Raw genomic sequence first — 25650 nt, forward strand, 5'->3', positions numbered from 1 at the left:
TTTACTTACATGCTAGTGTTTTATTTCAGGTTGAATATGAATTGTAGTGAGATCATCTGTATGTTCAACAATATGGGAAAGATTGAATTTGAGAGCTTAACAAAGTAAGTATAAGAATGGCAACATGCCATTAATATCTGATAGAGTCTAAGAGACAGAAAAATTACCTAAGAGACAGGAAAATTGATGTGTTGTACGTATGATTCAAAAGCTGTAAAATAATATAAAGGCCAACGGTTTCTATCCATTAAATTCTGTGTGAGATATTTAAGAATGAAACGACCTGGAATCAGTATTAAATGATATGTATGTGAAAGTTATCTTTGAGATTCATTCGTTCAGACAGGATTGAACACTGATTTTGTTCTAAGCACTAACATGCTAAACATTATATATGTCAGAGAAGTTACAATAAGTAGAGGATGACATATGTAAACAATAAAGTGAATAATTGCTATGATAGTAATATATACAGAATTTAATGGAGATGCAAAGGAAAGGAATGGTCCATTTTTGGTGGTAACAATCGATTTGGGAAAAGGAAAATTTTATCTATGAAAAATTACTAACAATTGGAAAGGCAATCGAAAAGGAGGGATGCATCATAACAGAAAGAAAGGTATGGTCAGTGAGATAACATACTACATTCAGGGAACTGCATATATAATTTCACTTGGTAGACGATACATATAAGCTAAATCCTGAAGACTTTGTATGCTGTGCAGCAGTTTGGACTTTTTTTTTCTACATCCATGTTATCCAATATGGTATCCATTAACCACATGTGCCCATTTAAATTTAAGCACAAATTAATTAAAACAAAGTTAAAAGAAAAAATTGGAGGGGTGCCTGGCTGGCTCAGTCAGTAGAGCATGTGACTCTTGATCTTGGGGTCATGAGTTTGAGCCTCACGTTGATCGTAGAGATTACTTAAAAAAAAATTGAAAAATTGGATTCCTTAATTGTACTAGCACATTTCAGGTGCTCGGTAGTAGCCACTTGTGGTTAGTAGCTACCATGTTGGACAGTCCCACACTTGCATTATCATGGAAAGTTCTATTGGACAGCACAGCTATAGACAGTTGAAAACCACTAAAAGATGATTTCAACATGAAAATAAAATAATTAGTTTGAGTTTTAAAAAGATAACTTTGGTGGCTATTTAGAGGATTATTTGGAAAGGAGTATGAGGCTAGAGGCTGAAGGATCAGTGGGGCTATTGTATCAATAGTCTCAGCAAATGATGAGAAACCAAACATAGGTAGTATCACTAGAGAGCAATAGATATGACAAATGCTAAGTAGGGAAAATTGATAAAACTTATTGTTTGAGTGTGATAAATGAGGGAAAGAGAAGCATCCTTTACAGGCCTGGCTTTGGTGATTAAGTTGATGGATTGGTATTCACCAAGATTGGGACTACAAGAAGAAAATTTGGGAGTTGGGGATAGTAGACATATTGAGTTACTGTTGTTGATGAGATGTATGGGGGAAAATGTCCAGAGAGCAGTTAGCTACATGTGCTAAAACTTAAGAAGAGGTCTTGAACTTGATTCTAGGTTTAGGATTAGTCAGAATACAGATGGTTTAGAAACCCACTGAAAGAAAATAAGTTCATTCAATTTTAAGTGTTATGTGTCCAGGGGAAATCATCCTTCAGGAAGCATCACATTCATTACCTTCTAGAGTTTAGCCCACAGTGTTAAAAGGTCAGGAACAGACATGAGCAGATCTGCTTTAAGCCAGGTAAACTCCTGTAAGCCAAATTCACAAAACTGATGCCAGTTCAGCCAGAATGCTAGTTTATTAACTTAATGGACAAATACAATTGCCACAGGGACTAGGATACTTGTGTTGGGATCCTTTTCTAGTCCAGACAGGCATAAGAAGTGAAATTATCAAAAATTTCTTTGTTTGCAGTCTTGTTTGAAATAAAGGGGAAAAGATTAATCAAGTAGCTTAGTAGCATTAGGCTTAGATAGCACATTTCTTACCTCAGAGGAAAGACCCTGCCAGAGGTCTAGAGTGCCAGTCCTTGGGCTCAGGGCATCTTTCCCCAGGTGTGGAGCCCTGTACCATATTTGTCTGTGACCTTACTTTTGTGCTTCCATGGATAATCATCAGTCTTTGCAATGAATACATTCTTCTAGATATTTCCATAACTTGAATATTGTCACTGTTGAACATTTTTAGTATCAAAAGCTATTCTGTCTCTTTAAGAGTCTGCATATATCTTGTTTTGATTTTAAATTTAATTCAGAGTAGTCTTAAATTTTTTCCTTGTTTTAAGAGAAAGTACACTGTAATCTGCTTCTACTTATTACAGGTGGTAATTAAACAATGGGTTTGCCCAGTAAGAGTAGGTACTGACATAAGTCAAGGACAGTACCTTGGAAAAATATTAAATTTTAAAACTGAAAAAGGGCAACCTGCAAAAACAAAACAAAACAAGATTGAGAAGGAGTAGGCAGAGGTTGAAGAACCAATGGGAGCAAGTGGTGCTCTAGAAGTCAAAGGAGGAGTTTGAGACTGGACTTGGTGGACAGTGTTAAATATCCCAGGTCAAATGAGAGTTGTTATAAAAAGGAATGTGTGGTTTGCAAAGTTGTGTACATATACATATCCTCAGATATACATATCTTTTGAATTCAACGTGTATTCAAAGCATACCTTTTGTTGGAAGAAACAGGTAATGTGTCATTGCTGAATCTAATTGGCCTTGTTAGTTCTTGTTTCTAAAATGCTTTTTATTTTTTTATTTAAAAAAATTACTTTTAAGTTTATTTATTTTGAGAGACAGAGCAGAGGAGGGGCAGAGAGAGAGGGAGAGAGAGAATCTCAGGCAGCTTTTGTGCTGTCAGCCCAGAGCCCAGCGCAGGGCTCATACTCATGAACCATGAGATCATGACCTGAGCTGAAACCAGAGTCCAGCGCTTAACCGACTGAGCCACCCAGGCACCCCTAAAATGCCATTTATTTATTTGTTTATTTACCCATCCCAGCTGAGGATTTATTGGCATAAATGCAACCATATCAAAACATAAGTTACGAAAAACACAGTCACGATGTGCCCCCTCCTCCCAGCCCAGGCCCCTAAAACCGCCTTCTGAGAGAGGGAAGGAAAGGAAGAGGGAGCCCCCAAACTGCCTAAGAATGCCGCAGCCCCTGGGCCCGTGCAGGGCCAGCCCGGCCAGGGTGGCAGAAGCCGGATGCCACCCCAGCGCATCCGGTAGTCAGTGGAGCAGGACAGCTCGCACAGCTGGCCCTTGAAGTCCAGATTGATGGTGAAGTCCAGGTCGCGATTATTCTTGGCATTGGGCCACATGCCAATGGTGCCAAAGATCTCCTTGCCCATCTTCACAGTCAGGTAGTCTTCCATGTAGAACACAATCTGCTTCCAGCCCTAAAATGTTTTCTCAGTGATGATCTGTGATGAAGCTAAATTCGTAATGGGTTAACTAAAAGACAAGCTTTTTGAGACTCCATCTCATTTCTTTGATAGAATTTCTATACTTGTAGATTTGATAGCCGAAATCTATGTGGATATGTGAAGAAGATAGAAAAACATGGAGTCAACCATATAAACGATTAGCTGTAGGTTAGTGGCTACCAAATAATACCTCCCTAAGGGTTCAGACTAAAGGTGGTTTTTAGGCTAGGTGGAGATTTCTAATGATCTGTTCAGGATTGTACCCTTCACTGTTTCCTATACTTTATTTTTAAGCTAGGGAATTAGAAGAAATAACCATAATTTAAAATCAAACAGCTAAGCCAAATCAAAATGATTTTTTTAAGCCTATATTCACTGTTTTTTAGGACTAAAAGATTATGACATGACTGTATCAACTTTTTCCTTCAGCTTCTCATTGATTATACCTCTTGTTGACCTTTTAAAACCCGTAGGTTTCTTTTAAAAACTGAGAATAAGCTGAGGGTTGATGGGGGGTGGGAGGGAATTGAGGGTGGGTGCTGGGCATTGAGGAGGGCACCTGTTGGGATGAGTACTGGGTGTTGTATGGAACCAAATTTGACAATAAATTTCATATTAAAAAAAAAAAAAACCTTAGGTTTGCTTAGGGCTGGGAATGGGCAAAAGTTCCTTCTGGGTTCTAAAATTAGATTAAAATGTTCTAAAATTAGATTATGGTGATGGTTGCGCAACTGTAAATTTAGTAAAGATGATTGAGTTTCATGTTATGCAAATTATACATCAGTAAGGCTATGTAAAAGATCCTTCTGAGGCACCTATACAGCTTTACCTTTTTATATGTGTCATGGTATTTTTTTAAGTTTATTTATTTTGAGAGAGAGAGCATGAGCAGGGGAGGGAGACAGAAAGAATCCCAAGTAGGCTCCACACAGCCAGCACAGAGCCTGATGTGGGGCTCAAACTCATGAACCACAAGATAATGACCTGAGCCAAACCAGGAGTTGGATGCTCAACTGACTGAGCCACCCAGACACTCCTATATGTGTCACCTTATTAACTGTCATGTGAATAGGAAATGACTTGAATGTAGATATAAAAAATTTATGAAACAATTTAAAGTAGCTATATGCCTATGTATTTTTTTCCTCCAAACTTTTATTTATTCCAGTTAGTTAACATGCAATGTAATACTGGTTTCTGGTACAGAATTTAGTGATCTATCACATACTTACAACACTCAGTGCTCATCACAAGTGTGCTTAATACTTATCTATTTTTTAAACAGACGTAATCCCCAAGAAAATGAAATGGAACAGAATATTCAAAAGCAATATAATCATAAAAAGGAATTTTCTTGTCATGATACATACCCATCACAAGGAAAGAAAAAGATTGATGTGTCTTTCCTAACTAATGAAGCCCCACCATGTTCTTTGCAATGGGAAACCAATGATGTGCATTTAGAAGCAGAAGATTTCCAGCCACAGAAAGAGGTTGTTGCAACACCATCCCCTAAAACCATTACTATTCTGCCTCAGATGGGATCTAGCCCTGATGTGATAATTGAAGAAATTATTGAAGAAAACCTGGAAAGTGAGTGAAAATACAAAAGCAAGGAAACAATGTGTCTGTAATTAGAAACAAAATTTGTCCCTATACTTAATAGAAACATAGTGCTGTTATCTTATACCTCCTTCATTATGAGTTAACATCCATTGATTCCTTGTCCCTGCTTTCACATTTTCCAGAGTTAGGATAATTTTTATTTTTAATGCAATAATCTAAACTCTAAGATGTTAATTTAATGTTTGGTTTAATTGAAGTATTTGACTTTTTGGTGTTCTACACATAAACCTTATATAAAAAATGAAGATATTTGTAGAAACGATCTCATGTCTTTGTCCTTAAAGAATAGCTTCTCCTAAATCTTTGTTCTGAGATATAATGTTATAAAAAAATTTTTAAAGATATAACTTGTTACATAATCTGAAATAAAATCTGTCATGAATATAATAGCATCTATTTTGTAACATTTCAATGTATCATAATACTTTGATTAGATTTACACTGTTGTATTCTCCCCATTAACTACTACTACTGTGTAGTTATATTACTGGTCTTCTTAAGGACCATTTTCAAGTTCCATTTTAGTTCTCTTCCACCCACCACTTCCCAGTCTGTTTCATTGGTTGATTCTACAGAATGACATTTTGAATGAAAAAGCAGGGGGTGGGGGGGTTGGGGGGGAACATGTTTTCAGTTGTTTCCATTGTATTTTTATCACTGAAATCTCAGTGAGTTAAGAGATCTGTTATCCATCACTTCTCAGTCTGTTTCATTGGTTGATTCTGCAGAATGACATTTTGAATGAAAAAAAAAAAAAGGAGGAGCATGTTTTCAGTTGTTTCCATTGTATTATTATCACTGAAATCTCAGTGATTTAAGAAATCTATTATGACTTTACCTACTGATAACAAGGAGTCTTAACCATTCCAGTATTTTGCCAATTCAAGTACAGCTTTTTAAACAGTAGTATACCATTGTCAACTTAATAAAACTAGTACAATTGCCTTTATTTCCCATTTTGATGAAGCACGCTTGACAGATTGTCTTGTGGAAACACCTAGAGATCCAAAAAAGCCTTTTCAGAAAAAATCATCTTCCGCTTTTGGATTAAAAGCAGGTACTTTAACAACTCTGAACTTGATGTTGTGGAGTTTGCTGTACGTAAAGTAACTCTTACATAGTATGAAGGCAGTGAGTAAAATGAATATTACTATCAACTAAAACTTCTTCCTTTTGAATATTAAAGGTTTTGGCTGTTATTGGCAAAAATGTTTCTGAAATTTATAACACTTCTGTCAACTGTCTCCCCAGTTACACATATTTATCTCTTTACCCCATATTCAATATGGATATTATTCTTTGTGATCTGTATTGGATAGTTAAAGTGATCCATTTGTTCAGTTTTTATCATCTGTCTATACTTGACTGTCTCCAATTCCACTCCTCCTAGTTTTTGAGTTTTAAACATTTTTACTAAATGAAACATCTACATTGTTCAAAAATTATATATTAAAATACTGTGAAATTTTTACCTAACTGTTCCCATTTCATTCGGTCCTTCTTTCCCTTCCACAGTTTCTTTATGCATATACAAATACACATATATTGTTTTTCTAACTTGTTTTTATACAAAAACATAGCACACCGTGCACACTGTTCTGTTCTTTTAATTCCTTTTTTTTTTTTTTGTAACATTATATTCTGAACATCTTTTCAGTAGCTACACTTGGCTTCATTACTGCTGTATACAGAATATTTTTTTCTTTTATTCTACCCTCACTACCACCCCCAGCTTCCACCAAAACATATATCTCTTCCCCTAAATGGTGCTTAGTATTTGGTTTTGCCCAGATGTTTTTTCACCCCTTTCTAGCCAGGTAAGATTTGTGATTCAGAGTATCTATGAGCTAATTATTAGTTCTTTGGATATAGTATAAACAGGATTTTTTGGGATATGCAAGAAGTCTATTTAATATCAATGGAGTTCTGAGTTCCAAAATATCCATAAATAAACTGATGTTTTGTTGTAATATGATAGAGTTATAGCATATCTTGACTTCAGCATCTAACCATCACGTGAACTACAATTCCAGTTAACATACCTGGCATGTAAAATAAAATAGTTGCAGTTCAGGTTATGCTAAAGGATTTAATGTTGATAGTGGGAACTTTATCAGTCTAGTTACTATTTTGGGTTTGGACTTCTTTTTGTGGGGCTTAAGTATTCTAGAGTTTTCAATGCCGCAAGACACTTAATTTTCTTTTAGAGGATATTGCATTCAGTTTTTGTGAATTCATTCCTAACTTATGATTTGTTAATATGGGTTAAATATTCTTATCTAGGTTCTCCAGAGCTAGTTTTTGTAAGCCATGTAATACATCCTTGCCACTTTTATGTCCGGAAGTATTCACAAATTAAAGATGCAACAGTACTGGAAAAGAAGGTCGATCAGTTTTGCAATAAGAGTTTACACCTTGATCCTTCAGACCTTTTGGAGCTAGGTAATGAAATATTACTCCAAGCTAAAATATCAAGTTTATGTAAATATTATATAGTATTTGGCCAACCCTTATAGGCTAACCCTTATAGACCTTTTATAATACAGATTTGTTCCAGAAGCATGAAAGTTTTATAAGAGGGGTGCCTGGATGGCTTAGTCAGTTGAGTGTCTGACTCTTGATTTCGGCTCAGGTCAGGATCTCACAGTCTGTGTGATCGAGCCCTGTGTCAGGCTCTGCGTTGACAGTGCAGAGCCTGCTTGGGTTTCTCTCTCTCCCTCTCTTTCTGCCCTTCTGCTATTTGTGCTCTCTTTGGCTCTCTCTCAAAATAAACTTAAAAGTTTTGTAGTGATATAATTTTATTTAGGTAAGTTAGCTAAATATTGACTGCTGAGTGAAGTATATCTAAAACCTCAATTACAGAGTGAAAGGAGTTATTTTTTTAAATTACAAAGCCCGTCGCAGGTTATGTAGTTTGCTTCCCTGTCTCCAGGGAAAATTGGCCTCTAACACGATTCCTTGTACTGTGGCTATTAGTCCCTTGCTGTCCACATGTGAATATTGAGGATGTCATTAAGCACTTAAATGAGATGCAGGAGAACACTGGTATCTGTTTCCTAGGACCCACAGAGGGTAGTATATTTTGAGGGTACCCACACTGAGGGTTTGTGTAATTTACCATAATTTAGGGTCTTACTGCAGATGTTTTCCTTATAATACATTGACTGAATTTGATTATAAGACGAAGCTATTATTTGTTTGATTTACTAACAGAGTGAGAAAACCATCTATTAATAGCAATCAATGCCTATGTATAATACTAAAAAGTATTACCTGTTTAGTTATATAGTACTTTAAAAGTGTGACTAACTCTCAGCTTATCTGTGTAGCTTCTCAGAATATTCAAAAATTAGGATTATCGTATACTTCTGACAAAAATTAATAGTAATTTTTAACTTTAGATAACTTTTAACTGTTAAGTATCTAAGAAGAAAGAAATGTTGTATTAAACTTAACTTTTATGGCTACAAGTAATTCTCTAAAATTTAATACATGTCCGAAAGAGTTCAGCTTAGATTCAGAAAATTTTCTAAAAAAGCCAAAAACTCATTCATTGTTTTCAATTAAGGACAATTATTATTTCAAGGCAAATAAATTTGCATGACTTAAGTACCTATATTTTGAGTAATGAGTGATAAGGGAAGAAATGTGAAATGATACTTCAGGAGGATATCCTTTTGTTCCTTTTTCCTACATATGCTCTTCACTGCAAAGGACAACAAATGTCTTCAATAGTCTTTTAACTTACCTATCAAAAAAGAATGGTTTGGGGCTCCTGGATGGCTCAGTCAGTTAAGTGTCTAACTCCTGATTTCAGCTCAGGTCATGATCTCGTGGTTCGGGAGTTCGAGCCCCACATCAGGCTCTGCACTAGTGCAGGGATTTTCTCTCTCTCTCTCCCTCTCTCCCTCTCTCCCTCTCTCCCTCTCTCCCTCTCTCCCTCTCTCCCTCTCATGCATGTGCCTTATCTTTCTCTCTCTGAAAGTAAATGAATAAATAAACTTAAAAGAATGGTTTAATAGTGTATAGTTTAAAACTAAGAATAATTGGTTATGTAGTATATCGACATAAGAGAAACGTTGATGATAATCTTTAAGCCAAAATAATTGGTTACGTGGTACATCGACATAAGAGAAAGGTTGATGATAATCTTTAGGCCAAATAAACATTTTGGTTAGAACTAAAATTAAAAGGTTGCCCTAATGTGCCTCTCAACTATCCTATTTTTATTAGCATGTCCAGAGGGGATTATACAGGATCCCTCTGTATATAATCAGTGGTCAGATCTACCAGTTTATCTCCGATAGGTAACTTAGTTGTTAAGAGGATGGACTCTAAGACTACCTGGATTCTCCTCCTACCTCTTTGCCACCATCTCCGTAGGGTTGTTGTGTGGAGTAAGTAAATCCAAACGTAATGTACTGAGAACATCACTGAGATCATAGTGAGCATTCAGATTCAGGCCTCCTTCTTTCTTGACCTTTTTTCCTGGTTATTAATTTGTAATTCATCTGATCTCTCCCTAAGGTCTTCCTCTGCTGCTATGTCCTTGGTTCATCTTCCCCTTCTCTGAACTCCCAGTGTGTATTTAATTTTGGCATGTCACATACTACCTTTCATTGTTTCTTTACTTTCATTCCTCTTTATCAAGAGAAGGTAATTGTTTCTTCCTTTATGCTCCCAAAGTATTTTACAGATTTCAGCATTTATATATCTGTACATCTATGTGTGCACACGCATGGATAGAAAATTTTTATTGTTGTAAGTACAGTCATTTGCCCATCTTTTTTTCTTTCTTGAGCTTCTTGATGGCAGGATGGTCTCATTCATCTTTGGTATAGTTCATAAAACATAGGTCTTCAATAAGAGACTGCTAACCTTGTTTTTAGCTCCCTATTTAGCTATATAACAGAAACTGTCACAGTATACTACCTTTATTTTTTTCATAGCACCTGACATGTATATGTCCTCAGTAAATAAATCAATTAAGATTTCTTCGTGATGAAACTGATATATGTGTTCGTAAGTTAGAGCTTATTAGGTATTTTTCTCCATAAATACTGATAATGATTTGTCTTCCTCATTATTTAGGTGCAAGAATATTTGTCAACAGTATTGAAAATGGAATGTGGTGTCGAGGAACTATCACTGAATTAATTCCAATAGAAAGTGAAAATAGAAAATTTTGTAGTCCAACCAAATTCTCAGTCCGTGAAGTTGCACTAATACAAATATTCATGGTAGATTTTGGAAATTCTGAAGTCCTAATTGTTACGGGGTATGATGTTTTATAGTTGTTACATGTTTCTGGCCTGTTGATCATGGGGGTGGGATACTAAAGAATAAAGGAAATTGAAAATGGGGATAGAGAGGAGTAATTTATCATTCTTCACTTCTAAGGCATATAATTTGGCTCTATAATTTGTTTTACTAATTACTAAATTAGTGAAGTATTATCATTTATCAATATTACTAGGTGAGGAGCCAGTAAAAGGAGATTTTTGGTGTAACCCAGACTTAAGTACTTTTCTGTGTTGCTTCAAAACAGGGAATGATGCACACAAGTATTTCCTTTAAATAAAGTATTACAATTAGCTGCAGGATGACTCAGTAAAATTTTAAATCAGACTTCTATAATTTTATCAGTGCATATTGAAGTGGCATAGTGTCTAACCGTAGGTATTCAAAAATATTTCTCTCAGTCTTCTAGGAAAATAAAACAAAAATGATAAAATAAAAATAAAACTGAAAATGTTAGTAAGGACCACTATTAACTATAAAATGGTCACTATCTAATGGTCATAGCTTTATAAATAAATAGATTTCTGTTTGAGGACATCATTATCCCCTTTAAATTTAAGCCAAATAGAAATATGAAAGACAATTCAGATTAAGTCAATTGAGATTTAATTCTATAGAGAAAAATCAATGTCTGTACTTATAAAAACTAGGTTAAAGCTATGCAGTAAGTATGAATCAGAATATAACTTTCTGGAAGATTCAGCTTAAGGAGACTATCCTTAGAAATGCATACCTGTTTTGACAGTAAATTATATTTTTAAAAAAAGAAATGCATACCTTTTATGGAGGAAAGCAAATTTGTGTTTCAAGTATTATTTTCAATAAATACCACTTGAATTCTTCTAGAGTTGGTGATATCCACGCAAGATCAGAACACACTGCTGAGCAGCATATAGTAATAAATGACTTATGCCTAGTTCTTAGGAAGTCTGAACCGTATATTGAAGAGCTGCTGAAAGACATCCAGCCGTTAGCACTGCCATGCTCATTGAAAGACATTGTTCCACAGAATTCGGTAAGTGAGACTTAAATTATTTCTTCTTTGGGGGCTAAATATTCCAATTTTAGCTATGTATTACCAGTCAGATTGCAAAGTGTAAGTTCGAGGCACCAATTGTCTTGTAAGTACATTTTGCATAATAAACTATCAGTGCCAGTAAAAAAGGAAATGAACTTCAGGTTCCATAATTAGAAATATTCTTAGTGGGAAATTGAGTTGAATAAGCATATATGCATGGAATGATAGATGAAATATCCAAATAAACCACTAAATTTGAGTCAGATGTGGAGAGAAAAATTTTTAAATATAGTGTAGTGTGAGTTTCCATTTCTTTACTATTTTTGTGGCACTTTTTTCCTTAGTTGTAGCCCATATTGCATATTACTTTGCAGTATTTAGGAAAAATTTCATAAATATTTAAGCATAAGTACTTGCATATTTACTTGCATTGTCTATTCCCCAGCAAGACTCAACAACTCACACAGGAATTGTGTGTAAGAATATATGTTAAACTGTTACATTATTATGAAATCTATGAAAGCAGGAGTCTGTGTCTTTGCCCATCATTGTATTCCCAGCACATAGCAGATTACCTAGCACATAGTAGGCATTCAACATATATTTGGAAGAATGAATAAATAAAAAGTAAAAGGAAATATATCACACGCAGTGTTTTCCTCAAAATGGTAAAATTGGTTTAAATTTTGTCTTTTGTAATTTTTGGCACTTTCTGAGTTGGCTTTAATTTTATAACCTTTAGAAAGAGGTTTTATTTTTTAAGAAACATGTAGCTTTTTCAAAATTTGAGCACAGTTGGCACACACAGTTACATTAGTTTCAGGTATACAACAGAGCGATTCAACAGCTCTGCTGGAGGTATCACAATTCCAGATTTCAAAATATACTACAAAGCTATACTAATCAAAATAATAATGGAACAGAATAGAGAACCCAGAAATAAGCCCATGCTTATAAGATCAATTAATCTATGACCAATGAGGCAAGGATATACAATGGGGAAAAGACCGTCTCTTCAATAAATGGTGCTGGGAAACTGGACCATTTTCTCATACCATGCACAAAAAGAAACACAAAATGAATTAAATTCCTAAATATGAGACCTGAAGCCATAAAAGTCCTAAATAAAACATAGTAATTTCTTTGACATTGGCCAGAGTACCATTTTTCTAGATACGTCTCCTCAGGCAAAGGAAACAAAAGCAAAAATAACATATTTGGAACTACACCAAAATAAAAAACTTTTGCACAATAAAGGAAGCCATGAACAAAACGAAAAGGCAGCCTGTTGAATGGGAGAAGATATTTGCAAATAATGTATCTGATAAGGGATTAATATTTAAAATCTATAAAGAACTTAACACCAGAAATGTATAGTTTTAACTCTTAAAATTTACTTTAGGTATGGTGGGGGGGACTTAAAGATTCAAAGATCAACTTAAAATTTTTTTAAATGAGTGAATACTTATCCTTACTGTTTAAGTAGCATGTACCTCCTATATTCCTAGTTAACGGAAACTCAGTTAACTGATGATTACAGATATCTTGATTGCATTACATGGCTCCCATTATACTTTCAAAATTACCTTTTGAATTTGTCATTTAAGAGAAAAAAAACTATGCAATACTTGTTTTATTTTAGAATATTTATAATCTTCGTATTAATATTCAGAGGTGAAACTAAATTCTAAAGTACAATAGCTTATGGACACCTTGAGACTGTTCATAAAATCAAAGGTCTAGGGGCACCTGGCTGGCTCAGAACATGTGACTCTTGATCTTGGGGTCGTGAGTTCAAGCCCCATATTGGGCATAGAGCTCATACACACACACACACACACACACACACACACACACACACACACACACACACACACAAATCCATATATTGTGCATACATAAGCACCGACCTTGGGTTTGTGACCATAGCTGTTGTTTAGTGTCTATGGTTGAGTCCCTTTGCTCAAGTTTGCAGTCTTTGGTTGTATAAAGCCAAATCCAAACAAAACAAAACCAAAGATAAATCCAGAGTATTGTACCATTAGCACTAATTATAATTACTAAGTACATCAGAATTTTACTTTTTCCACAGAATGAAGGCTGGGGAGAAGAAGCTAAAGTAGAATTTTTGAAAATGGTAAATAACAAGGCTGTTTTAATGAAAGTTTTTAGAGAAGAAGATGGTGTGCTTATTGTAGACCTGCAGAAACCACCAACAAATCAAATAAGCAGTGATATGCCTGTGTCTCTTAGAGATGCATTAGTTTTTATGGAATTAGCAAGGTAGGTAACTTATTAAAACAAATACTTTTGAGATTATAGTTATAAATTGGAATAGCAGAATTTACCTTTAAAAACTATGGACTGACTCCAAAGTGAACATTAAGAGATTAAAAAAAACGCTATTAGTTTTCTTAGTTGTCAGAAAATGACATTCAGATAATTTAATAAAGAAATTAAAACTCAATTACAACTCAAAATAGAAATTGTAGAAACTGAAACAAATTTTAGACTCCTGATAACTTCACAGACAGCTCCCCTAGGGTTTTAAGAATTACAGTTTAACAGTGCCTGACTTAAATTTTCTACCCTTTAGAGTAAGTTCATGATCACCCACTCTGTATTTAATGTCTGAATCTAAAATAGATACTTCAAGTTTCTTCCCCCACCCCCATCACTGATGAACAAAGTAGGACGACTGAGAGAGATAGTGGAAGATACTAACTTTTTGTCCGAGTGGGGAGATGACTCTGGAAGTGACCCAAGTAGGTTTCATTGTAGAGAAATAAGAGTAGTATTAGAGCTGGAGGGGGCCCACGGAGACCCTCAGCTGGCCTGGGTGCTACTATGAACTGTGGTTATCAATGTAACTGAAAGATGAGAAACTGTTTTTTTGTTTTGTTTTGTTTTTGTTCAAAAGAGGAGAATCCTTGAATCTGAGTAGAAGAAACAGGCCTGGCTCAAAAATGTTCCAACACAAAACTGAAGGTCAATTGTTGACTTTGGAGACTTGACATCTTATTTAACCTAGTTTGATAATTGGAGACAATACCAAGAAATGTATTAGAAGAGAAATTGGAAAGGGAATACTCTTGGTAGATAAATAAGTATATGCACAAGTCTTTTCTTCAGACCAAGTTGCTAAGAGAAGAGATTCTTTGAAGAAAATGGTTCTTGCTTATGCTTTGATTGTGCTTTCGATTAGGTTTAGGTCACAATCACCAAGAAGCCACTCTGAAAAAAATATGACTTTACATTATCACCCACCTGTTTTGCCTAAAGAAATGACAGATGTTTCAGTTATGGTTTGTCATATAAATAGTCCTACTGATTTCTATCTTCAGTTGGTAAGTATTTAGTATTCCTTAGAGACCAAGTATTTTTTTCAAATTTTAAGTAGCAATGTATAAGGGAAATGAGTACCTAGTATGACTTTTAGAACAATCCAATACCAACATTCTGTAAATTTAAGTTTCTTAGCTGCAGCTTTAAACAAGAAATTCTCATGATTCGTAGTAATTTAAGAAACTCTTAATCATGCAAATTAGTGAAATATAGAAGGAAAGGACAGTGAAGGATACCTAATATATGTGTTTCTTGCTACCTTATGAAATCTGGGCAATAGGAAAGCACGTAGAACTGTCATCAAAATACTATGATAAAACCTGTTTCTGACTGTGAACATCTGAGAATTTACTAATTATTACTAGGTAATTTTCTGAATTTGAACACCAAAATAAATTCATATCAAAGCCATTCATATTTAATTTTGAATGTGGATTGATGGGTTTGTTTAGCTAGCTACTAACAATGAGTCATCATTATTAATCTCTTTGTGTCAGTGCTTCATATGAATTAACTCATTCTAAGGGCAGTAATAAGTGAATAACTCATTAATCTTTATAACAATCCTGTGAGAAAGACACTAGTATTTTCGTCTAGATTGGAGATTCTGACCAAAAGGATGAAGCAACTTGCCTGAGGTCACACAGCTACAGAAAGGTGGAGCCAGGATTAGACTGGGTAGTGTAGCTTCATTCAGAACCTGTCCTCTTAAACCCTGTACCATGTTCTGCGGGGTCCCCAGATAAGTTGTGGAAGTCGCCTTATTTGGCCCTAAGTTAGGACTTGCATACATTTCTTTTATTGAATTTTTTTTAGTGTCTTATATTTAAATTGAGGTAAAACATATATAAAATTAACTATTTTAACCATTAATGTATGGTTCAGTACCATTAAGTACTCCAAGTGTCGTGCAACTGTTGCCATTATTCATCTCCAAAACTGTTTCACCATCCCAAATAGCTCAGTAACCCTTAAACAATAACTCCCCATTTTTCTTCCCCACCCCCAGCCTCTGATAACTTGTCCTACTTTCTTTATGAATTTATCTGTTCCACTTAGCATAATGTTTACATGTTATAACGTATCAGAATTTCATTCCTTTTCATGACTGAATAATATTTCAATGTATGTATATACTACATTTTGTTTATACATTCATATGTTGATGGACACTTGGATTGTTTCAACCTTTTGGCTATTGTGAATAATGCCGCTATAAACATGGGTGTTCTAGTGTTTGAGTCTCTGCTTTCAATTTTTTTGGGTTTATACCTAGGTCTGGAATTGCTAAATTATATTATAATTCGGTTTGTCTTTCTGAAGAACTGCCAAACTGTTTTCCACAATGCTGCACCATTTTATATTTCCATTAGCAATGCATAAGAGTTCCAATTTTTCCATATCCTCACCAACACTTTTTTTTTTTTAAGTAATAGCTGTTTAGGATATAGATTGTATCTCATTATGGATTTGATTTGCATTTTCCACATGGCTCAGATTGTTGAATACATTTTTTCATGTGTGTATTGGCCATTTGTATATTTTCTCTGGAGAAAGACCTATTCCAGTCCTTTGACCGTTTTTGAATTGGATTATTTTGTTGTTGGGGTGTAGGAGTTCTTTATACATCATGGATTTTAATCCTTTGTCAGATACATCATTTTCAGATTTTTCTCCCCATTCTGTGGGCTGCCATTTTACTCTCTTGGTAGCATTCTTTGATCCACAAAAAATTTTAATTTGGTAATCCAGTTTTTCTGTTTTTTTCTTTTGTTGCCTGTGCTTTTAGTGTCATAGTCAAGAAATTTTTGCTGAATCTAACATTACGAAGCTTTTCCCTTATGGTTTCTTCTAAGAGTTTTATACTTTTAGCTGTTAGACTTAGGTCTTTGATTTTGAGTGAACTTTTGTGTATGATATGAGAGAAGAGTCCAATTTCATTATTTTCCATGTGGATGTCCAGTTTTCCCAGCATTGTTTGTTGAAAAGATGGTCTTTTCTCCATTGAATGGTCTTGGCATACTTGTCAATATGCAGTTAGCCATAATATATGTGAAGGTTTATTTCTGGGATCTCTATTTACTCCATCAGTCTATCTGTTCTTATGCCAGTAGCACACTTTTTTGATTACCATAGCTTTATAGCAAGTTTTGAAATCGGGCTGTGTGAGTTCTCCAACTTTGTTCTTTTTCAAAACTGTTTTGGCAATTTGTGGTCCCTTGAGATTCTGTATGACTTTTTTAGGGTGGGTTTTTCTGTTCTGCCTGAAACATCACTGAGATTTTGATAGAGACTGCATTGCATTGTAGATTGCTTTGGGTGGTATTGTCAACAATATTAGGTCTTTCAATCCATGAACGTGGGATGTCTTTCCTCTTATTTTTGTCTTCTTTCATTTCTTTTATCACTGTTGTGTAATATACAGCAAGTGTCTTGTCTAAGTTTATTCTTAAGTGTATCATCTTTTTGGATGGTACTGTAGAAGGAATTATTACTTTCATTTTCAGATTTTTTATTACTGCTAAATAGAAACATAACTAATTTTTATGTCTTGGTTTTATATTTTGTAAGTTTGCTGAGTTTTTTTCTAACAGGTTTTCTTTGTGGATTCTTTAGAGTTTTGTACATATAAAATTATATCAGCTACAAAAAAGATTATTTTACTTCTGACAGTTAGGATGCCTTTTGTTTCTCTTTCTTATTTAATGGCTCTGGTAGAAGTTCTGATATCATGTTGAATACAAGTAGAAAAGGCAGGCATCTTTTTCTTCTGTCTGAGGGGGAAAGCTTTTGTCTTTCACCATTGACAATGGTATCTGTGGGTTTTTCTCATATGGCCTTTATGATGTTGAAGAAATTTCCTTCAATTCCTGTTAGAGGAGAGGGAGAGAAGGGTTGGAGGATGGGCTAGATGGGTGATGGGCATTAAGGAGGACACTTGTTGGAATGAGCACTGGGTGTTAAATGTAAGTGATGAATCACTAAATTCTACTCCTGAAACCAATACTAATACTACACCATATGTTAACTAACTTGAATTTAAATTTAAAAAAAAGTAATAATACTATTTTTGGGGCACCTGGGTAGCTCAGTCGGTTAAGGATCTGACTTCTGCTTAGGTCATGATCTGGTGGTTTGTGGATTCGAGCCCTTCATCAGGCTCTCTGCTGACAGCTTGGAGCCTGGAGCCTGTTTTGGATTCTGTGTCTCCCTGTTTCTCTCTGCTCCTCCCCAGCGCACGCTCTGTCTGTCTGTCTGTCTCTCAAAAATAAATAAACATTAAAAAAAATTTTTTAATACAATTTTTGCATCAACTGAGATGATCATGGTCTTTCTTTTTCCTTCATTCTGTTAATGTCTTTTGCATTGTTTTAGTTTGTTTTGTATTTTAAACCATCATTGCATTCCAGGAATCCATCTCCCCTAGATCATGATATATAATCCTTCTAATATGCCATTGAATTTGTTTTGTAAGTATTTTGTTGAGGGTTTTTACATCAGTGGTTATAAATGGTATTGGTCTATAGTTTTCTTATCATGTCTTTGTATGGCTTTAGTTTCTGGTAATGTTGGCCTCTTAAAATGAGTTAGGATGAGTTTATTCCGCCCCCCCCCCCCAGTTTTTTGGAAGAGTCCAAGAAGGGATGGTATTAATTTTTTTAAGTGTTTATTTAATTCCGCTTACAGTGTAATATTATTTTCAGGTGTACAATATAGTGATGCATTATTTCCTTATATATCACCTGGTGCTCCTCACAAGTGCTCTCCTTAATCCCCCATCACCTATTTAACCCATCCCCCCCAACCACCTCCTTTTAGGTAACTATCAGTTTGATAGAATTCATCATAGAAGCCATATGATCCAGGGCATTTCTTTATTTGGAAGTTTTTGATTACTGATTCAGTCTCCTTGCTAGATACAAGTCTGCTCAGCTTTTTTTATTTATTCATGATTCAGTTTTGGTAGGTGTTTCTAATTATAGTAGATTCTTATAATGCTTTTTATTTATTAAAATCGGTAGCAATTCACCCATTTTCTTTTTTTTTAGTTTTTTTAATGTTTTTATTTACTTTTGACAGAAAGAGACAGAGGTGTGAGTGGGGGAGGGGCAGAGAGGGGAGACACAGAATCTGAAGCAGGCTCCAGGCTCCCTGTTGTCAGCACAGAGCCGGATGTGGGGCTGAAACTCACAGACCTGCTCCAAAGTCAGACGCTTAACCAGCTGAGCCACCCAAGTGCCCCAAATTGACACATTTTGTTTCTGACTTTAGTAATTTGCATTTTTCCTTTTTTTCTTAGTCAGTGGTTTGTGAATTTTGTTAATTTTTCAAAAGCCAACTTTTGATTTTGTTTTTTTTTAGCCATTGTTTCTCTATTTTCTATTTTATTTATATATAGGCTCTAATCTTTATTATTTTCTTCCTTCTGCTAGTTTTGGGTTTATTTTACCTTTTTTTTCCCTTAAGGTTTATCATTAGGTTATTTATGATCTTTCTTTTCTTTACTGTATATATTTTACAGCTATAAAGTTCCCTTTTAGCACGACTTTTGCTACATGCCATAAGTTTGTTGTGAATTTTTCAGTTTTTCTCTGTTAATTTCTAGTCTTCTTCCATTGTGATTAGGAGAGATACTGTGTATGTTTTCAGTATTTTAAAATTTATTAGGGCTTGTTTTGTTGCCTAACGTATTGTCTATCCTGAGAATGTTTCATGTGCACTTGAGAAAAATTCTGTTGGCTTGAATGTTCTGTATATGTCTTTCATGTGTAAGGGGTTTATACTGTTGTTCAAGTAATCTATTTTCATCTTGATAATCTTTGTAGTTCTTGAAAATGAAGCACTTAAGTCTCCTTTTATTGAAAAACTGTCTCCCTTCAATTCTGTCAATATTTGTATCATATATTTGAGGGCTCTGATGTTTGGTGCATATATATTTGTAATTGTTACGTCTTATTGGTTAATTGACCCTTTTATCAATGTATAATGTCATTCTTTGTTTCTTGTAATATTATCTGACTTAGAGTCTATTTTGTCTGGTAATAGCGTAGCCACCCCGGCTCTCTTTTGGTTACTGTTTGCATGGAATACCATTTTCTAATTTTTCACTTTCAACCAATGTATGTTTTTGGATCTAAAGTGATTATCTTATAGATAGCATATAGTTGGACCATTTTTTAAAAACCCATTCTGTAAGGGCACCTGGGTGGCTCAGTCAGTTAAGCATCCAACTTTGGCTCGGATCACCATCTCCTGGTTCATAATTTCAAGCCCCGCATCAAGCCTGATGCTATCAGCACAGGCTATCAGCACAGAGTCTGTTTTGGAATCTCTGTCCCTCCCCTAATCGCACTCTCCTTCTCTCTCAAAAATAAATAAACATTAAAAAAAAAAAAAGATTTAAAATCCATTCTGCAAATCTACCTTTTAATTGGAGAGTTTAATCCATTTAAAGTACCTACTGTTGGAAAGGCTTCTGCCATTTTGCTATTTGTTTTTTGTATATCTTCTAGCTTTTTTGTCTCATTTCTTGTATTACTTATCTCTATTGTGTTTAGTTGTGTGGGTTTTTTTTGTAATGTCATTTTTTATATTTTTAAAAAAACATTGTCATAAAAAAATAACAAAATTTACTATCTCACCATTTTTAAATGTACAGTTCAGTAGTGTTAACCATACCCACATTGTTGTGCAACAGATCTATAGAACTTTCATTTTGCAGAACTAAAACTCTCTCCATAATCCATTCATCCATTGATGGACATTTGGTTTGCTTCCACCTCTTGGCTATTGTGAATAATGCTACAGGGAACATGGCTTTGCAAATGTTGTAGTTTCATGTTTTGATTATCTTCTTATTTCCTTTTGTATATATCTATAGTTGTTTTTATAATTACCATGGGGATTACATATAATATTCTAAAGTTATAACAATCTAATATGAACTTATACCAACTTTAATTGCACAAAACCCTACTCCTGTGCAGCTCCAAATTCCCCATTTATATTATTGATGTCAAAAAATAATCGTTAAGACACCTGGGTAGTTCAGTCGACTAAGCATCTGACTTTGGCTCAGGTCATGATCTCATGGTTCACGAGTTCGAGCCCTCTGTCAGGTTCTCTGCTGATAGCTCAGAGCCTGGAGCCTGCTTTGGATTCTGTGTCTCCCTCTCTTTCTGCCCCTTCTCTGCTTGTGTGCTAATAGATTTCTTTATACATTGTGTGCTAATAGATTTCTGGTTTTATTTGTTTTTTAAATCCTATAGAAATAGATATTATCCTATAGAAATAAATAGAAATAAAAGTGGAGTTACAAACCAAAATTAATATTTCTTTCATGTGTGTCCTTGTATTTACCTGAACCACAGATCTTTATATCTTCCTGTGGCTCTGAGTTACATGCTAGAGCTACACTCTATCATCCTTCTAGCTCTACCTAAAGGACTCCCTTTAGTGGTAGTGCGTTTCCTCACCACTTGTTTCTCTGTGAATGGCTGAACTTCTCCCTTATTTTTGAAGGACAGTTTTGCTGATCTGTAATTCTCAGTTGACAGGGTTTTTTTTCCAGCACTTTAAATTTATCTCCCTATTGTCTTCTTTCCTCAAAGGTTTCTTAGAAGAAATCAGCAAGTAAGCTCACTGGTGATCCCTTGTACATGACAAGTTGCTTCTCTCTCACTGTTTTCAAGATTCTGCCTTTGTCTCTGGTTATTGATAATTTGATTATAATGCGTATGAGTGTGTCTCTTTGGGTTTATTCTACTTGGGGTTTGTTGAGTGTATTAGCTTCCTAGGGCCATTGTAACACAATACCATAAAGTGAATAGCTTAAATGACAAAATTTTGTGGTCTGAAGTGATGGAGTCTAGAAGTCTAAAATCAGGGTGTTGGCAGGGTTCATTCCTTCTGAGGTCTTAAAGGGAAAATCCATTCCATGTCTTTCCCCTAGATTTTGGTGGTATGCTGGCAATCTTTACCACTTGTTGGCTTCTGCATTATCCCAGTCTCTTCTGCTGCCTTCACATGGCATTTTCTCTGAACTTGTCTGTCTCAATTTTTTAATAAGGACACCAGTCATATTGAATTAGGTCCCACCTAAGACTTTATTTTAACTTGATAACCTCTGTAAAACCCTATCTTCAATAAGGTTACATTCTGAGGTACTGAGGGGTTAGAACTCCAACATATTTTTTGAGGAGGACACAGTTCCCAAAGCAGTCTACTCTCTGCTCCATCAGAAATTCATGTCCTTCTCACATCCAAAATGCATTCATCCCATCCCAATCATTCCAGCATCAATTCTAAGTCCAAAATCTTATACATAAGTATCATCAGCCAAAAGTCCCAAATCTCATCGTCTAATTCAAGTACAGGTGAAGAATTAGTAGCATACAAGCTGGGGCAAAATTCTTGTCTATATCTGAATATGTGAAACCAGAGGAATCTAAAACCTAGCGGGGCAAATTCTATTAGATTCTTATGACTTGAGAATAATCTTCACTGGCTAGATGCTTCACCTTTCAGTCCCACTAGGATTATTCAGCCTATTTTGGCTTTACCTACTCAGCTCTAGAAGCAGCCTCAATTATTGGAATTGAGTATTTGTCTTCATGCTCTGGAACCCAGGAGGCTGCACCTCTTGGAACAGAGGACAAGTCAATCCTGCCTCTCAGACTTGTGCCCTCTGGGCTCCTGGTGGCAGTAGCAGACACGCCAGCCTCTAAACTACCTTCAGGGTCATTATACCTTTTTCTTCAAAGATAAAACATGTGCAGGGCTGAATAGCTCCATCAGCTCACTTCCTGCCTATAGAATCCCACAAGTTCAACAGCCTTCCTTCTTTCTTCCCATCTCTATTCCCTCCATTTTAAGCTGGCAGAGTTTCTGCTGAGATGATTGATTGGATCCACAAGCCACCTGCCCATAATCTCTTCAGCCACACTGTCCTCTCTAAGCATACTTTCTCATTGTTTACAATATGGATAGGCTAAAAATTTTCTAAATTCAAGTTCTGTTTCCTTTATGTTTAGCAATTCTTTCTTTATCTCTGTCTTCTCGTGTTTTATTTTAAACAGCAAGGAGAAACCAAGCTGCACGTTCAACAATTTGCTTAGAGATTTCCTCAGCTAAATATTAAAGTTCTACTTTCTATCTGACAGAATACAATTCAACCAAGTTCTCTACCACTTTATATCAAGGATTGCCTTTCCTCTAGTTTCCAATAACATGCTCCTAATTTCTGTCTGAGATCTCACCAGAAGAAACTTTGACATTCATATTTCTACCAAAATTCTTTTCAAAGCAATCTGGACTTTTCATTCAAACACTTCAAAACTTCTTCTCTATCCATTACCTAATTCCAAAGACACACCCACATTTTAGGTATTTTTTACAGCAACACCCTACTTCTCAAAATCAAAATCTGTATTCATTTCCAAGGGTTGCAATAACAAAGTTACACAAATTAAGTGACTTAAAGACCATAAATTTATTGCCCCATAGTTCTGGAGTCTAGAAGTGTGAGATTCAGGTATAAATAGGGTTGGTTCCTTCTTAGAGCTGTGAGTGAGAATATTCCATTCTTTTCTCCTAGTTTCTGGTGGTTAGCTGGAAATTTTGGGTGGTCTGTGACTTGCATTACCATAATCTCTGCTTTCATCTTCACATGCATTCTTCTGTGTTTGTCTCTGTACCTAAATCTTCCCCTTTTAATGACACCACTCATATTGGATTAAGACCTACCATAATCATTTTCACTTGATTATCTCTGTTAAGATTCTTTCTCCAAATAATGTCACATTCTCAGGTTCCAACTCCAACACATCTTGCTTGGAGATATAATTTAACCCGTAACATTGAGCTTCTTGGATTTATAGATTCATGTCTGTCACTAAATTTGGGAGGTTTTCAGAAATTATTTCTTCAAATAATTGTTTTGCTCCTTTCTTTCTCTTCTCCTTCAGAGACTCCCATAATGTGTATATTAATATATCTAATGGTACTCTTAGTCTCTGTCCAAGTCCTGAGTCTCTGTTCCCTTTGCTCTTTTTTCTTTTCCCCACTTAATAATTTCAGTTACCCTATCTTCTGGTTCACTGATCCTTTCTCATGCTTGCTCAAACATGCTGTTGAACCCTCTGGTGTTTTTTTCACTTCACTTATTGTATTTTTCAGCTCCAGAATTTGTTTGATTCCTTTTTATAATCTCTATCTCTTTGTTGGTATTTTAATTTTGGTCCTTTATTGTTTTTCTGGTTTCCTCTAGTTCTTTATCCATGTGTTCCTTTAGTTCTTTGAACATATTTAAGACAGTTCTAAAGTCTTTGTCTAGTAAGTCCAATATCTGGGCTTCCTCAGAGGTGGTTACTATTTATTTTGTTCCTATGAGTGAGCCATGTTTTCCTTTTTCTTTGTATTTCACCTGATTTTTTTGTTGTTGTTGAAAACTGGGCATTTGAATATTAGAATGTTGTAACTCTGAAAATCAGATCCCCACCTCCCTGGGATTTGCTGGGTTTTCTTAATTGTTGAAGACTATAGTGGTCGGTTTGTTTGAGACTTTCCCATTCTATTTTTGTAAAGACTGTTCCTTTTTGTGATCACTAAAGTCTCTGTTCCTTTAGCTTGTGTTCAGCAAATGTTTTGACAGAGATTTCTTTGAATGCCAGGAACTTGATTGGGTTTTGCTTGGTTGCAGTAAACCCTTGACTTTTCCAGAGTTCTGAAAAATTTCATATGGCTTCTCATTTTTTTTCAATGTTTCTGTGTGGGAACGAGAACTTGGAACCCCCAGTCTGCTATTTTGCTGATGTTACTCCTCTGTTGAATTTTTCACTGTTCCATTTGGATAACCTATTAATGGAAGAATATGAATAATATCTACTTAGAAATAAAAGTTTACAAAATTTTAAAATTTTAAGTAATTTAAATGGAATAACAAGAAAAGCTAGATTCACAAAATTTCCACTCGCATTATAATGCTCAAAAAAGAGAAAAACCTAAATTTTTGCCATTTGAAATGGATTTTAAAGTATTTTTAAACTTAAGAATTGAATTGGTATTTGGGAAGATAATCAAACGTTTATCTATGATGTTTTGGGATTGTTTTTTTAAGAACTGTGTTTCAGATGCTTTAAGAACTACAGTAACCAAATACTCTTATTTAGTACAAGAAATTTCAAATTTGCTCAATGCAGTCATTTCACAAACCCTACTGAAATTACTGAGTTAAAGAATTAGCAATTCACTTTAAAACCACGAGATAGATGGTTGATAGGAAACTGGACATTCATATAATGCCAGAATAGTACTACATGAATTATTTGGTGGGTACAGGATAAAAACATAACTGTACAACAGAGGGATCAAAATCATCACCCCAATCTATATGTGAATCTTAGCATGTTAATGTTGAGTTAGTGATTATTATGTCTTTTGATGTATTGCAACCTAAGTATATTTACAACTTAAGTATAATTACTTGTATTCTGGCCAAAAAATGTTTGAATCCATCACACCTATAGATACCAACTTTTAGCTTTTGGGAAATTTCAGGAGCTAGATACTACTTAATGGAGGAACAAGCTAAATAATAGCATGAGGATGTAACTACATAATAGATGCTCTTCAGCAAGACCAAGTCATTAAAATAAAAGTACCATGGTAGATTCTAAAAGATTTATTGAAATAACCAGATATAATGTGTAGTCTTGAATTGAGTACTGGTTTAGGTCAGCATGGGGTATCTAAATGTGGTCTGGAGCATTAATAGGAATCCTTACTGAAATAGAAAAGTGAGAACTGATAGAAAATGCAAATTATCAAACTGTAATCAAATTGCATAAATGATATAATTTCATTTTTGTTTTAAAAAATATGGAAAGTTTGTGTATAAGAAAAGGATCTGGAAGGATACATTTAAGGTATCT

General features: G+C 34.9%; 1 protein-coding gene across 2 annotated transcripts in view; it reads left to right on the top strand.

The window, feature by feature from the left end:
• The window catches only part of RNF17 (ring finger protein 17), a 112656-nt gene that overhangs the window by 30439 nt on the left and 56567 nt on the right, over window positions 1-25650 (top strand). Inside the window, exons 9-16 of one of the 2 annotated variants that reach the window (XM_007087862.2) lie at window positions 30-104; window positions 4715-5022; window positions 6023-6112; window positions 7339-7497; window positions 10147-10333; window positions 11203-11371; window positions 13467-13657; window positions 14580-14721. In XM_007087862.2, coding sequence (XP_007087924.2) covers window positions 30-104; window positions 4715-5022; window positions 6023-6112; window positions 7339-7497; window positions 10147-10333; window positions 11203-11371; window positions 13467-13657; window positions 14580-14721 — 1321 coding nt within the window. The remainder of the gene's footprint in view (window positions 1-29; window positions 105-4714; window positions 5023-6022; window positions 6113-7338; window positions 7498-10146; window positions 10334-11202; window positions 11372-13466; window positions 13658-14579; window positions 14722-25650) is intronic. The other variant, XM_042987154.1, reaches the window with a different exon arrangement.

The sequence above is a fragment of the Panthera tigris genome, chromosome A1 (assembly GCF_018350195.1).
Source record: "Panthera tigris isolate Pti1 chromosome A1, P.tigris_Pti1_mat1.1, whole genome shotgun sequence".
NCBI lineage: Eukaryota > Metazoa > Chordata > Mammalia > Carnivora > Felidae > Panthera > Panthera tigris.